Source organism: Myotis davidii, unplaced genomic scaffold, assembly GCF_000327345.1.
Source record: "Myotis davidii unplaced genomic scaffold, ASM32734v1 scaffold59, whole genome shotgun sequence".
Taxonomy (NCBI): domain Eukaryota; kingdom Metazoa; phylum Chordata; class Mammalia; order Chiroptera; family Vespertilionidae; genus Myotis; species Myotis davidii.
This window is the reverse complement of record NW_006293001.1, coordinates 594,401-610,086: the sequence shown is the minus strand read 5'-3', so window position 1 is coordinate 610,086 and position 15,686 is coordinate 594,401. Positions and strand designations below refer to the sequence as shown.

General features: G+C 38.2%; 1 protein-coding gene across 2 annotated transcripts in view; it reads left to right on the top strand.

Moving 5' to 3' along the window:
• Nucleotides 1–6: 6 nt before the first annotated feature.
• WDSUB1 (WD repeat, sterile alpha motif and U-box domain containing 1) overlaps nucleotides 7–15,686 on the top strand; it is a 49,378-nt gene continuing 33,698 nt past the window's right edge. For both annotated transcript variants that reach the window (XM_006766451.2, XM_006766450.2), the window contains exons 1-8: nucleotides 7–18; nucleotides 2,833–3,254; nucleotides 5,200–5,384; nucleotides 6,339–6,431; nucleotides 11,787–11,880; nucleotides 13,846–13,879; nucleotides 14,912–14,952; nucleotides 15,033–15,139. In XM_006766451.2, coding sequence (XP_006766514.1) covers nucleotides 2,857–3,254; nucleotides 5,200–5,384; nucleotides 6,339–6,431; nucleotides 11,787–11,880; nucleotides 13,846–13,879; nucleotides 14,912–14,952; nucleotides 15,033–15,139 — 952 coding nt within the window. In that variant the 5' untranslated portion in view covers nucleotides 7–18; nucleotides 2,833–2,856. The remainder of the gene's footprint in view (nucleotides 19–2,832; nucleotides 3,255–5,199; nucleotides 5,385–6,338; nucleotides 6,432–11,786; nucleotides 11,881–13,845; nucleotides 13,880–14,911; nucleotides 14,953–15,032; nucleotides 15,140–15,686) is intronic.

Genomic DNA, 15,686 nt, shown 5'->3' with positions numbered 1-15,686 from the left:
GTCCCTGCGTGCGGGGGAGTAAGTCGCGGGCTTTATTGGGGGGATTCTGGGCACTTTCGGGGTTGCTTTGGACTAGATAGGGGGGTGTTTGTTGACACGGTGGCCCGGGGATGCAGCGTCTGGCGTGACTGCCGAGGCCTCATCGCCCACACTGATGCTCGGGCTGCGCCCCCAGGCGAAAGGGGCTGAGTGGTCTCTGCCCGTGCTTGTGGCCCTGAGCTGCGAAGGAACGGCGAGGGGGGACATACCTGTGTGCACTGCACACTGGGGTTGGAGTTCCAGGGAAAGGACCACTGATCTTGTTTCAGTATAATAACGCGGGGTCATCTGCCAGGGTTTTACGTGTGTGTGTGAGTGTGTGTGTGTGTATGTGTGTTTTGTTGTTTATGTTTTAGGCTTTATTGGAGTTTATGTTTGAAAAAAAGAACTTTTGGGCTAAGATGAAAATGGGAAAAGGCGTGCTCCACTTTTTTGTAGAGGTTTCTGTAAATAAGATTAAAACAAAAGATTATGAATTTTACAATCCAAGGTTATATCTATCCCTTCAGAGCTGATTATTAACCCCTTCCCCAACAATTTTTTTGTTAAAAACGTTTCTTTTTCAGACTAATTTTTTTATTTTGGTTCTATATAGTACTTTTGATGCTGGTTATGAAAACAGTTTGTAATTATTTTTTCTTCCCATTTTTGTGGTTAAGAATAGTATTTCCTCAGAAAGTTTCTAGATGAAATTATTTAGAATGGTACGTATGTAGCTGGTTTTTGAAGGTAAAGTTTTAGACGAGTATACTCGTCGACAACTGAAAAAAGAACATTTTGTGAAAACGTGTATACACGTTTCTGCTGGGGAAGGGGTTAATTACTACCTCATCCTACACCATTTTTTTCCACTGTGAGATTTTTTTTTAAACTATTGGTAACTTTATTTTAAATTTTCTCATTTTTGCATTTATGTCCACATAATATTTAAAAGCTAGAACTCAGGTTTGGAAAAGAATAAATATTCAATAAATATTTACTTGAGCACAGTCTGTGCCTGAACACTGTTTTACACTCTAGATATAGAAATGAGCCAGACAGACAAGATCTCTCCTCCTTTAGAGCTTACATTCTAGTGGGGAGACAAATAACAAGCACACCAGATGGTAATTGCTAGTCTGAGGATTGATTTGCTAGGCTAGAGAGTGGCTGCTTTAGGTTGGGAAATCCTCTCTGAAAAGGGACACTGAAATTGAGATTTAAATGAAAAAAATAAGATCCCAAAAGACAAGGGAAGAGAATTTCAACCACTTTACTAGTAAGACGACTGAAGATCAGGAGTCTGGCCGGGGAGGCTGAAAAAAAATGAGGGAGAGGAAGTGTGGCAGGCAAGAGCTAACTCATATAGGGTTTTGTAAGCCCTGGTGAGAAGTTTGGATTTTATTCTAAACTAGAGGCCCGGTGCACGAAATTTGTGCACTTGGTGGAGGGGGTTATCCCTCAGCCTGGCCTGCACCCTCTCCAATCTGGGACCCCTCCGCAGATGTCCGTCTGCTGGTTTAGGCCCGATCCCTGCAGGCCTAAATAAGTGCCTGAAAGGTGCTTTTAAAGGAGACACTATCATATGACACTATCATATTCCTGCAGGATCGGGCCTAAACCGGCAGTTAGACATTCTGCTCACAATTTGGGACTACTGGCTCCTAACCACTTGCCTGCCTGATTGCCCCTAACTGCTTCTGTCTGCCAGCCCGATCACCTCCTAACCCAGTGATGGCGAACCTTTTGAGCTTGGCATGTCAGCATTTTGAAAAACCCTAACAACTCTGGTGCCATGTCACATACAGAAATTTTTTGATATTTGCAACCATAGTAAAACAAAGATTTATATTGATATTTATTTTATATATTTAAATGCCATTTAACAAAGAAAAATCAACCAAAAAAATGAGTTTGCATGTCACCTCTGACACGTGTGTCATAGGTTCACCATCACTGTCCTAACTGCTCCCCTGCCGGCCTGATTGACACCTAACTGTTCCCTTGCGGGCCCGATCACCCCCAACTGCCCTCCCCTGCAGGCCCGATGGCCCCCAGTTGCCCTCCCCTGCAGGCCTGGTCCACTCCTCTGCCGGCCATCTTGTGACAACGTGGGGGCAGCCATCTTATGATGCGAGGGCATGAGGGCAATTTGCATATAACCTCTTTATTATGTAGGATTTGTCAATTTTCTTCTCTTGGTTTCCTGAATTTACTAATTTAGTTCTTCACCTCAATTTATTCTTTATCACACAAGATGACAAAGCATGACATGATAGTTTACTATGCTGCCATTTACATTTTGAATGAAACCTTTTGTTAGTCTTTATGAGTGAACCCTACAGTTCTGCATCTTAAAGGCAGAGCATGGCCTTGGCTCCATCCTATAGAAGGAGCAGCTGAGACTGTTAAAATAGTGAAAATCGCTTTGAGTTGAGGTGAGCCAATCTGGAATGAGACAGTGAGGAGAACTAAGGGAAAGTCTTCATAAGTAAAATGAATACCTGACATTTTAGATATTCAATGTCAAATCAATTTGAAGTTATTTGAGGAGGTTCTGTTTTAGGAGTTATGGAACTTAATTGGTATGGCAATGGTGACTGTGGTCATCATCGGTTATAGTCTTACAAATATTTTTTTTTTCCTGCCAAATTACCCTTACCCCTGGTGTAATAGATTGTCCTTTAAAAAATATGAATGTGGGAGCTTTCATTGAACAAATTTTTAAATTGATTCTGGCCCCTGTATATGGATTCAAGTTGCATTTATTTGCTTTCGAGGATCAAGTAACCTTTATCTATTTAAAAATTGCAGGATATTTTACTTCAACTGAAGAACATGGTGAAACTAATTCACACATTAGCTGATCATGGCGATGATGTCAACTGTTGTGCCTTCTCCTCTTCCCTCTTGGCTACTTGCTCCTTGGACAAAACAATTCGCCTCTACTCCCTGAGTGACTTTACTGAATTGGCACACTCTCCATTGAAGTTTCACACCTATGCTGTCCACTGCTGCTGTTTCTCCCCTTCAGGACATATTTTGGCATCATGTTCAACAGATGGTACCACTGTCCTATGGAATACTCAGAATGGACAGACATTGGCAGTGATGGTGCAGCCCAGTGGGAGTCCTGTGAGGGTTTGCCGGTTTTCCCCAGACTCCACTTGCTTGGTATCAGGGGCAGCTGATGGAACTGTTATTTTGTGGAATGCGCAGTCATACAAGTTACATAGGTATGAATATTTAAACCCTTTCCGTTTTCAGTCCTTTTACAGGTCTACGGGGGAAAAAAAATATTTTCATGACTTTAAGATTCAGATAAATTTCAGACATCACAAGGAAAAATATTTTGACCTGTTTTCTGAAGGCCATAAGAACAGATGTTTACTGTGATTCTTGATTTTTGTAGCTCATTGGCTCAAGTGTTCTTAATAAAGTAATGGCCCTGGCCGGGTTGTTCACTGGTTGGAGCGTCACCTGGGACTGAAGGGTCGCAGGTTCAGCTCTGGTCCAGGGCAGGTACCTCGGTTGCAGGCTCCATCCCTGGCTCTGGTTGGGGTGCATTCGGGAGGCAACCAGTCAGTGTGTCTCTCTCACATCGATGGTTCTTTCTCTGTGTCTCTCCCCCTCCCTTCTACTCTCTCTAAAAGTCAATGGAAAAAATATCCTCGGGTGAGGATTAACTAATAATAATAATAATAATAATAATAATGGTTGGTATGTCTCATTTTAAGAGACACAACTATTTCCTTACAAGATTCTTGCTGGGTGAGAGACCTACGCCCAGAAGGAAGAAGCTTGTAATCAGAGTGGTATTGTGTTATCATTTCTTAAGAAAAACAAAAGAAAAAACCCCAACACCTGAAAACTCCTGTTGGATAAAAATACATCCAAAAGTACATCCATAAAAATACATACATACTCATTTACATGAGTAATGTTCAACTTACCAACATTAAAACTATGTACTTTTGTGTACTTACATTGTGGTGAAATGTTTATAACACAAATTTACCATCTTTAAGTGTATAGTTCAGTGACATTAAGTACTTTAGAAACCATAAACATTTAATTGTTACCAATTAAAATAGCCTAATGTACCTTCCCCTCTCCCTATCCCTCAACATCGCTCAGAGCACAAATGCCAGCTGGTAAACAAGTGTTGCTCATTTAGGTTTAGGTCTTTGGGTTGAAGAAGCTGATGTGTTTCAAGTGATGTTAATAAACTGTTTAAAGAGAAAGCACAGAAAGAATGGAATGTCTTTAAGTCATATTCTAGAAATGAAATAGAGCTGTCAGCTGAGGAATCTTCTTGAATTCTGCTTCTATAGCATTAGTTCACCAATGTATGTGATTAATGGTATAAAATGATACTGCTATAGATTTGAGCACTGGATGGGACTCTGCACCAATCATGGCTTTTTTACTAGTTTTTTTTCCTAAATGAGAAAATGATATTGTTAGCACACTAGCACAGTGCTTCTTCATCTTCCCAACATCATTTTAACTCGTTAACAGCGCTTTCTTTTCATAAAGAATTTGCATTTGAAGATGAGGTGAAAGGCGTTACTATTGCTTTTGGGTGATTTTAATACAAAAGTTGAAAGTACCTTTAACCCCAAGAGCGTGTTATTCAATAAAAATAGTTTCATTGCCCTGGCCTGTTTGGCTCAGTGGATAGAGCGTCAGCCTGCGGACTGAAGGGTCCCAGGTTTGATTCCAGCCAGGGGCGCATGCCTGGGTTGCGGGCTCTATCCCCGGTGGGGAGGCAGCCAATTGATGGTTCTCTTTCATCATTGATGTTTCTCTCCCTATCCCTTCCTCTCTGAAATCAACAAAGAAATATATTTAAGAAAAAAATAGTTTCATCTTTTAAAAAAATAGGTGACTAATTTATATTGTTGGGTGTCATCATTTTTGTTAAGTTTTGTATATCTTAATGGGTCCATACATACCGACTTGCTGTTCAGAAAAATAATATGAAGGTATGTGAACTTTGGTTTGGCTTGAACATGTTAAGATAATATTTAAATCCTCTTATTTTTAGAAAGCAGGTTTTAGTTTATAGCATAAAAAATATTTTTATAGGCATCTTTCTGGTTCTGTAATAGCCAAGAAATTGTGCTATAAGTAAAAGGTGCTAGGAAATGAAAACCTCCTTTTCTGCTTTTATTCCAGATGTGGTAGTGTTGAGGATGGCTCCTTGGTGGCCTGTGCATTTTCTCCCGACGGAAACCTCTTTGTCACTGGCTCCTCATGTGGAGACTTAATCGTGTGGGATGATAAGATGAGATGTTTGCATAGTGAAAAAGCACATGATCTTGGAATGACCTGCTGCGATTTTTCTTCACAGCCAGTTTCTGGTTAGTTATTTTATTCCTGTAAGCACTAGTGAATCCTATTTGTAATTTGTATATGACTTTTGGTTCTTGTTTCATCAAAAAAGGAGCCCTTTTATTCATTTTAAGGAATCATCCTTTTCCATTATGCTTTCTAATCACATTGAAATTACGAAGAGAGATTCTATGTGAAATCAGACTCTTTAGTATGTGTATATTTTTGGTACTAGGTCTTTGAAATCTGGTGTGTATATTGCGTCACATCTCAGTTTGGACTAGCCACATTTCAAGTGTTCTGTAGCCACGTGTGGCCAGGCATGACCTTGTTGGCTAGCTCAGGTCGAGACAGTAGCAGGATGGTGTTGGCATTCCCCTATTTCAAACCCATCATGGCTTGTTAAAATAATGTTAAAGTAAGATAAACTATCATCCCAAAACACAAGCCCTATAAGTACATTTCTTCAGTGTTTCTAAGATTTTTCCAAGGGTTTTGCATGTGGACCCTTTACCTGGTTCACTCTTAATCCTCCTTTAGATTTCAGCTGGAAAGAAGTCACTCTAGATGACCCTCCCCTGCTCTTACCTCCTGGACTCAATTTAATTAACTCACCCCCTAATTCCTTGGCAGGGCCAGACCAAATGGTTTCGTGGACCTTATACGGCCCTTGGGCTGAAGGTTCCCCACCCCTGAATTAATTGAATAGAATTATCATCCTGTATAATAAAAGGCTAATATGCAAATTGTCCCCTTGACCAGGAGTTTGACCGGGAGTTCAACCCAGAATTTGACCAGGGGGCGGCCCCTTCCCTGGGCCAGCCCCACCCCCAATCAGTCCTATTGGGGCGGGCTGGCCGGACCCTACCTGTGCACAAATTCATGCCCTGGGCCTCTAGTGTCAGTATAAGAAAGTGAAATATTTTTGGTTTAAATGTTTTTTATCAATTGTGTACTTATTTTTAATAAATTTACATTTTTAGATGGAGAACAAGGTCTTCACTGTTTTCGATTGGCATCATGTGGTCAGGATTGCCAGACCAAAATTTGGGTTGTTTCTTTTAGCCATATCTTAGGTATGTGTTCAACTAGTAGTTCTCTAAAATTGTTTGTGATCCAGATACAATTTCCATTTTAATTGGTCTTCTTGCCTAAGGTCCTCTGGATATCTAAGAGTGATTATTGAAATGTTTTAAGAACTTTTAACCAGAGTAAGACATACAAATGTTTAAAAAGTTTGTGCTGACTGCTGATTGTGACCTCACCGCCAGCACACAGAGAGGTAACTACACTTTGCACTTTATCTGTTTTCAACTCTAGGTGGTTTTCACAGTCTATAAATACGGTTTTTACTACCAGATTTTAAATTTATTCACTGTAGTTATTGTTTATTGTTTTTCTTGAGTCTGTTCCTCATGCATTGTACTATTCCTTCAGGTGACCCTTTAATGAAGAAACTGAAGTCATTTTGGAACACAGTGTCCCTTTATGTTATTTCTTTATTAATTTCTTCTCTCCTTCTTCTCTTTGTGTAACTCCCATTAATTGTGTTGGACCTTCTGACATGACTTTCTATGATTGTTTCCCCCCACCACCGCCACCTCCCACATTTATCTGTTTATCTTTTTTTCTACTTCACTGAAAAATTCCTCAGCTTTATCTTTAACCTTCTTTGAGTTTTTTCAACTCATCGATCACATTTTTAATTTCTAAAAGCTCATCTTCTCTATTTCTTTTTCATAGTGTCCTCCTTTTATTTTATGAATGCAAGATCTCTTAAAAGCTTTTAGGATATCAATGAGAGGATTTCTGTTTTGTTTTTAAGTTCCCTTGGGTCCTGATCATCTTTGTTTGCTCTTGGGCTCTTTTTGTTGTTGGTGGTTGTTTGTTTGTTTGTTTTTTGTTTACCCTGATCTTTCCCTTTCTTGTAGTTACTTAAAGCAAATGTCTGGTGGTTTTGTATTCCATTGACATTTAAAAATTAGACAATAGGATGTTTAGAAGCTCTGTGCACATGGTGGTTTGTTTTGCTGACTTCCCTTTAGTATAAGGAGGTGGGTAGTTGACCCTTATTGGGGAGAGGTTGGGAATTTAGAGAATTTGGGGGTTCTGACCTCTGGAACTGCCCTGGAGCTCCCCTGGCAGTTATTTTCCTTAGAAATGTTTGCCTGGGGAAGAGCATCTGGCTGTGGAGCAACGTGCTGTGGCAGGTCAGGGAGGAAGACACTGAGTGTTTCATAAACAGACTGTAGTTACCTTTTCTATCTCCAGGTCTATATTTGTGTCATTCATACTTTCCTTTCCCCCAACTGTTAATCCCCAATCCTTTGGAGTTTCCTAGGGCAGATTAGTTTTCTCTAGGCATTCTGGGCTATTACTCCTCTGAACTATCTATTCAGTTAATTTCCTTTTTGCCTTCCCAAAATTGGTTTCAGTTTCTGGTTTGCTGATGCCCCATTCCTGTTCTCTTCATTGATGTGAATTTATCTTTATTCCTTTATTAACATTTTATTTTTTTAATATATTTTTATTGATTTCAGAGAGGAAGAGAGAGGGAGAGATAGATAGCAACATCAATGATGAGAGAGAATCATTGATTGGCTGCCTCCTGCCTGCCCACACCGGGGAGCGAGCCCACAACCTGGGCATGTGCCCTGACCTGAAATTGAACTATGACCTCCTTGTTCATAGATTGACGCTCAACCACTGAGCTATGCCGTCTGAGCCCTTTATTACCATTAATGGGAGCTCTGAAATATATGGTCAGTTGGCCATTTGTTTGAGACGCCTAAAAGTATTCTTATTTTATTATCTAATAAGCTTCAGTTATATCACAGACTACATTTTGTTAATAATTTTTATGAAAGATAAACAAAGTGGGACAGTAGTTGAAGTGGTAAGCACTGTTGCAATAGGGAAAAGAGTCCACCATGAACTGAACTCAACCTCAGGTTATACAGAGGTGACTGGGCATTTTAAAGGAAGAAGGAAGATGTGGGTGTTGATTCATGTGAAACCCATCTTGGTTTGCTAATTGGAACTTAAGGAAGTTAAACTACTAACTTCCTACAGGGCCTGGGAGTCAGGAACCCTATCTTCAGGTGTTGGATGAAATAAATACTTAGTAAAAATTTTTTGACAGCCTTGAGTTTTCTCATGCAGGCACTTTACGGAGGCTAGAGTCATGCTGGGGATGCAACCTTGGGCTCTTAGAAACTATGTTAGTCTGTATAGGCCAAGATCAAGGACTAGTTGAGAAGACAACTCAGAAGAATCTGGCAGAGTTTGGTCAAAGAGAGACTCTTTGTCATTATACTAGTGTATAAAGAAGGGCCTGTTATCAGGAAAGAGATGCACTTCTTTTTGTGGAAATGTAGTTATTTCATTGCGTATTAGGTTACACTTACCGTATTTGCCGGCGTATAAGACGACTGGGCGTATAAGACGACCCCCTAACATTTCCACTCAAAATACAGAGTTTGTTATATACTCGCCGTATAAGACTACCCCCTCTTCCGCACACCTTCCACACACCAAATAAAAGGTAAAACAATATCAGATTTGATTTTAACATTTTAATTTATATTCAAATGCTTATGACATGCAGCCGCTTCATTCCACATTCCGTTCAGGCATCAGCAGCGCGGCTGTGTGTATGCGCGGCTGTTATGCGATTTTGCTGTTATTCGATTTTACCACCCTCGCAAAATCGCACACAGCCGACCATACACCCAGTATGATAGCGCAAAATCACGAATCGCGATACCATACTGGGTGTATGGTTGGCTGTGTGCGATTTTGCGAGTGTGGTAAAATGGCATAACAGCAAAATCGCATAACAGCCGAGCATACACCCAGCAGCTCTGCTGATGCCTGAACGGTATGTGGAATGAAGTGGGCGGGCATCGGGAGGCCACTATGGCACGGGGCAAGCACTATGGGCAGTCTATCTGAAGTGTACCTGGCGTATAAGACGACCCCCCACTTGGAGACATATTTTTCAGGGCCAAAAAATCATCTTATATGCCGGCAAATACAGTAGTAATGTATTCAGTTACTTGCTGAGGAGGATAAGAGTTTCTTTATTTCTCTTATCTATCCTACCTCTGCCTTCTGTTCCTATCAAAGTAAAATTCTTATAAGAAGCCATGAACATAGTCATATATATATATTTTTATATATATATATATATATATAGATGTTCTATATTTGTAGATGTTCTAAACACAATATATTTTAAATAAAATTGTTTCAGAGTAAAGCTTATTATACATTGTCTGGAAAATGTATCTTTACACTGATTCTTTTAAAAATATACATAGCAGCCCTGGCTCGTGTGGCTCAATTGGTTGGGCGTCGTCCATGTTCAATTCCCAGTCATAGCACAGGCCCGGGTTGTGGGCTCAATCCCTGATAGGGGGCGTGCAGGAGGCAGATAACTAATGTTTTACTCTCACATGGATGTTCTCTCTCTTCCTTTCTCTCTCTAAAAATCAATAAAAAATCTTAAAAAGATATACATAACAGTTTATTAATGTTCATTTAAAACATTTTTATAAAGCATGTATGTCATTTGTACCCTATTTTAATTGCTTTCCTGTGGGGGAGAGTAGATAGACATATGTATCTTATCTTTGAGAATGTAACCTTATGGTCATATTGCAAGTTTTTTGGTCTTCATTTGGTTGGTAGCTTAACATTTTTGCTTGTTTGATTGATTATGCCTATATACTGATCTGCATGTTCTAAACAGTGCTTTTAATGCCCATGTCTGTTCTCCCAGATAAAAATGTATTTTTTTCTATTTTGAACAGAAATAAAATACATATTTAATAATAAATAAAAACAAATATATATATATATATATATGTATATACTTTGTTGTTGAAACTTGCTCTAATGATCTTTTTGTTTAGTTCAATACTTGCCATCTTAAGAGCCATTAACACTTCAAAAAAATTTTCATTAGGTCTGAGAAAATCATAGATTTCACTTAGTTCCTTGTCCTCTCCCACCCCCAGGGCAATTTCTTCTTAATAATTATTTTTATAGGCTGTTACTAAAATATATGAGTTCCTTTAAAATAGTTGTGATATTTCTTTTCAAGAGCTTATAGGAAATAAAAGATTTTAGTGTTACCATACTTGGTGGGCATGTTATAAAATATATTGGAATTATAAGATGTATAAATTACCATTGATTATTTTTCATGTATGAAATGAGAAAATACCTAATATCAGATTTTAAAAACTGCTATTCGATTCCTTTTAGGCTTTTGGGAAATTGATATATGTATATTATTAACTAATCCTATATAATAAAAGCCTAATAGTCTAAGTGCCCAGTCGTCCAGTTGTCTGTTCAACCAATCAAAGTGTAATATGCTAATGATATGCTAAGGCCGCTCAACTGCTTGCTATGACATGCACTGACCACCAGGGGGCAGACGCTCCAACTGGTAGGTTAGCTTTCTGCTGGGGTCTGGACAATCAGGACTGAGCAAGACAGGCTGGACATGCCCTGGAACCCTCCTGCGGCCCTTCCCAGCTGGCCAACCCCCCCTGTCCCTCCTTGGCCCCAATTATGCACCAGGTGGGGTCCCTCAGCCTGGCCTGCACCCTCTCACTATCCGGGATTCCTCGGGGGATGTTGGAGAGCCAGTTTGGCCCAATCCCGCAGGCCAGGCCGAGGGACCCTGCTGGCGCACTAATTCGTGCACTGGGCCTCTAGTCTATATAATAAAAGCCTAAGCGACTGTTATGACAGAATGACCAGTTGCTATGATGCGCACTGATCACCAGGGGCAGACACTCAATGCAGGAGCCAACCCCTGGTGCTAAGTGCACTCTCACAGGGGGAGTGCTGCTCAACCAGAAGCAGGGCTCACGGCTGGTGAGTGTAGTGGCGGTGGCAGGAGCCTCTCCTGCCTCTGTGGCAGCGCTAAGGAGCAGCAAGCCGGGCACTAAGATTCAGCGAGCTGGGCAGTAAGGAGCAGTAAGAAGGTGGGCGGTAAGGAGCAAGGGGTCCCGGACTGCAAGAGGGCACAGGCTGGGCTGAGGAAACCCTTCCCCCACCCTAGTGTATGAATTTTGTGCACTGGGCATCTAGTATATTTAATATTATTAAATATATTTTAAAGTCAAATACAAAGATTGTAATATACTTTAAATTTTTATATATTTTTAAAATTTGAGAATTATAGCAATCCCCTGTCTAATGTTTGCTGAGCACACCATTTTCTTTACCTATTTCTGAACTTTGGAAACCATTTAATCACACTACATTCCCGTATCTGAGTTGCATGGGAATTTTTTTCATTTGTGTCCTGTAGGCAGTGAAAGATTAATTGAATAAATAATTGTGTTATAGCTTTGACATAAGAATGAATTCTAAGGGTCAGCTTGCTAATTTTCTCACCTTATTATTTGCAGGTTTTAAATTAAAATATAAAAGTGCACTGAGTGGGCACAGTGCTCCTGTTCTGACTTGTGCTTTTTCTCACAATGGGCAGATGCTAGTCTCAGGGTAAGCTATTTAGTTGTAATTTCCTTAAGCCATTTTGATATGAATTAGAACAGACATTTACCATATAGTTACGGGTTTATGTCTGGGCTCTGTTCTGTTCCATTGATCTTTGTATCTGTTTTTATACCGGTACCATGTACTATAGTCTTTAACATAGTATCATATTAGGTAATGTGATACCTTCAACTCTGATAGGGATTGCATTGGATCTGTTGATTGCTTTGGGTAGTATGGATGTTTTAATGACGTTAATTCTTCCTGTCCATGAGCATGGTATTTGTTCAGGCTTATTGTTTGCTATTCCCATATGTGAACTCTTGTTTGTTGTCCTAATTTCTGTTTTCCCAATACAGTGCTTTTAAGATTACTAATCATGATCCAGCTTCTCATTTATATATCATTAGGGTGAATTAATTTTAATTGTACCAGTGGTAGTCTCAGAAATTGGAATTTTCTTTTAGTTTCCTTTTTTGAGGATGCTCAGAAGTAATGGAGTTTTCCCTAAGAATATGATATTCCAAAAACAATACCTTGTACTATAAGGGATTTAAGGCTAAATAAGAATGTCTATAAATTATGTCTAGCATATACATACTCAACTAATATTAGGTATGAGTATGATTTCTTAAAGTTTTTTGGCTGAAATTTAGCACATAATGCTATAACTATGTGTTGTTGTTTTGGCATCCAAATGCATTTATATGATTCCCATTTTCTTGTATTTTATTTTACTTTTGAACATTTAAAGTATAATTCTTATTTTGAGTATATGACACAGATGCTGCATTCAAGATGCATTATCAACACTCAGTAGCCTACTAAATAAGGAATTTTAACTCTTATTGAAAGGAATTTTAAGGCTTCCATAGGTATGATTCCTGTGGTCAGACTATAATCAGCTACCTTTTATTTATTTATTTTTATTTTATAACTCCTACTGGGGATGTGCCCACAACCAAGGTACATGCCCTTGACCGGAATCAAACCTGAGACCTTTCAGTCCGCAGACCGATGTTCTATCCACTGAGCCAAACCGGTTTCGGCAATATAATCAGCTACCTTTTAATAATAAGTACAAATATTATTAAAGTTGTACAGAGGGTGGTAACACTTGTATTACTATGTTTTCTTGCCTTGCAACATATGAGTTATAAACATCATTTCCAAAGGGTGAAAATACCATATAGGGCATATTTATCTGTTGTTTTTAATTATGTACTTTGTATAGTATTGCCTTTTTTTTGTTTGATGATTTTTTTCCACCACTGGAATAATCCCTGGTGATTTTCGATGTGAGAGATGCACATCAATTGTTTGCCTCCCACATGTGCCCAGACCAGGGCTGGGGATCAAACCTGAAAACCAGCTATATGCCCTTGACCAGGAATTGAACCCAAGAGACTTCGATGTGTAGGCCTATGCTCTAACCACTGAGAACACTGGCCCTGATAGTTGCTTTTAATTTTTATACCATTAATCGAAGCCATGTAGAGTTCATACCAAGTTTAAAATTATAATTTTCAAAAATGGGTCACAATCAAGACATATATATATTGATTAGTAATTAAGTCACAGCCATATCAATGATAAAGAACAATGCTATCTGAAACAAAAACCAAGTAGCAAGTAATACCTTTTCCTTGTAGTGGTTTTTCCCTTTGAGTTACTAACTTGACATGGGGTTGTGTCTTATTTATACATAACAAATTCTTATTCTCTTTATGGCTTATATAGTATAAGTTGCATATGCTAGTGTTTAATAAAGATTATAATTTTCTGATGAATTTCATATATGGCATGTAGTTGTTTAAATAAAAGTTCATCATATAAAAATGCATTCTAAATGTGTATCAATATTTTAGCCTTTTCTGAAAAAGTTATTTAAATGATTTTAAAATACTAATTAAATAGATACTATACTGTTTTTATAGAATTTTTCACTCATACTTTTTTTTTCTTTTAAAGATCAGTGGATAAGTCTGTTATAGTGTATGATATTGTAAGTATTTAAAAATCTTGGTGTATGATCTGTATAAAGTGCTTATTTATTAGGCTACTGAACTTCAAGTTTAGTTAGGCAAGATGAAAAAAAATATGTACTTTTTTCCTGTTTAGTGTGACCGATATAATATAAACATTTTCAGAGATGCTGAAATAGTTATGCAAGTAAGGTACTGGTTCTGGGACAAGTCCTTGAATATTTCAATAATGATTTTAAAATGGACAGATGTTTAATCTGAGCAAAGAAAATACAGATATAAAGAGCATCAATATCCAAAATACTGCTTTATATTAATTATTCTTAAAGTTTTACACCAGGTTTTCATAACAACAAAGGGTGAATGTTTACCCCAGAGTATGTGAGGGTATAGCTGAGAGTGGCCAACCACTGTTCTAGTTCTGGCTAGATTTAGAGACCATTATGAGAAAGAGTAGGTTATAATCGTTTTGGGGAGAATGGGAGTTTTGGGTAGAACCATATGAATAAAGACCAGGTTGCACGAGTATGAAGAAAAATCAACATTCACATATAGTGAAGATGTAGTTAATTAAAATATTCTCCAGGAGGAGTCAGTGTTGAGGAAAGACTTATTATGAGTCTAATAGTGGAGGGCCAGCTAAGTGTATTCAGAATCTATTAAGTGACTAATTTCTACTCGTTGGTCTTGCAATAGGTGCAAGTCAAATGCCATAGCAAAAATATAAATTATTTCACATAATAGATGTTTAGGTTATTATTAGTAAGTTCAAACACATCAGCAAAAGTCAAGAATACATTATACTAAAAATTTCTAGGAAAGTGGGCAGTAGACAACAGTGCTGATAATTAAGAAAGTGAAATAGGTACCTGATAATTTTATTAGGTGTAGATACTATTTTTTTATTCATTAGGTAAAGTTTCAACCTATATTAGTAACTAATAATATTAAAACACATAGAGTATATAAACCATTTATGTCAAACAATTTTTTTATTAGTAACTTTTGCCTGAGTTAATGTAAAGCTATTATTTTGTTGTTTTGTTTTTCAGAATACTGAAAATATACTTCACACATTGACTCAGCATACCAGGTCTGAACTTAACCTTATTTTGTATTAATATAATTAAAAAATTAGTATGAGGATACATAATAGTTGTTTTTATTAACTAGGTATGTCACAACTTGTGCCTTTGCCCCCAATATTCTTTTGCTTGCTACTGGTTCAATGGACAAAACAGTGAACATCTGGCAGTTTGACCCGGAAACACTTGGCCAAGGTTAGTAAGGACTGTATATTTAACCTAGTTCAACCCCTTTCACCTCTAAAATCAGAAGTTCAGTTTTTTTTTTTAACCAATTATTAACATTGCTTTCCTCAGTATAAAGTATACGTCCTTATTTAAATATAATTTAAAAATAGTTTTAGGCCCTGACCGGTTTGGCTCAGTGGATAGAGTGTTGGCCTGCGGACTGAAGGGTCCCCGGTTCGATTCCAGTCAAGGGCATGTACCTTGGTTGCGGGCACATCCCCAGTAGGGGGTGTGCAGGAGGCAGCTGATCGATGTTTCTTTCTCATCGATGTTTCTAACTCTCTATTCCTCTCCCTTCCTCTCTGTAAAAAATCAATAAAATATATTCTTTTTAAAAAATGGTTTTAGAGGAGACCGTGTTAAAGTAGTTACCTATGTTAAAACTCTCAATAAATACTTTGGGTGCACACTCGTGTATATCACATATCCCATAGTTTTGTAAACTATTTATACTCCATACTCATTTTTTCCAAATAAATATAGCCTGTAAACAAAATAGAAATTATAGTTTTAT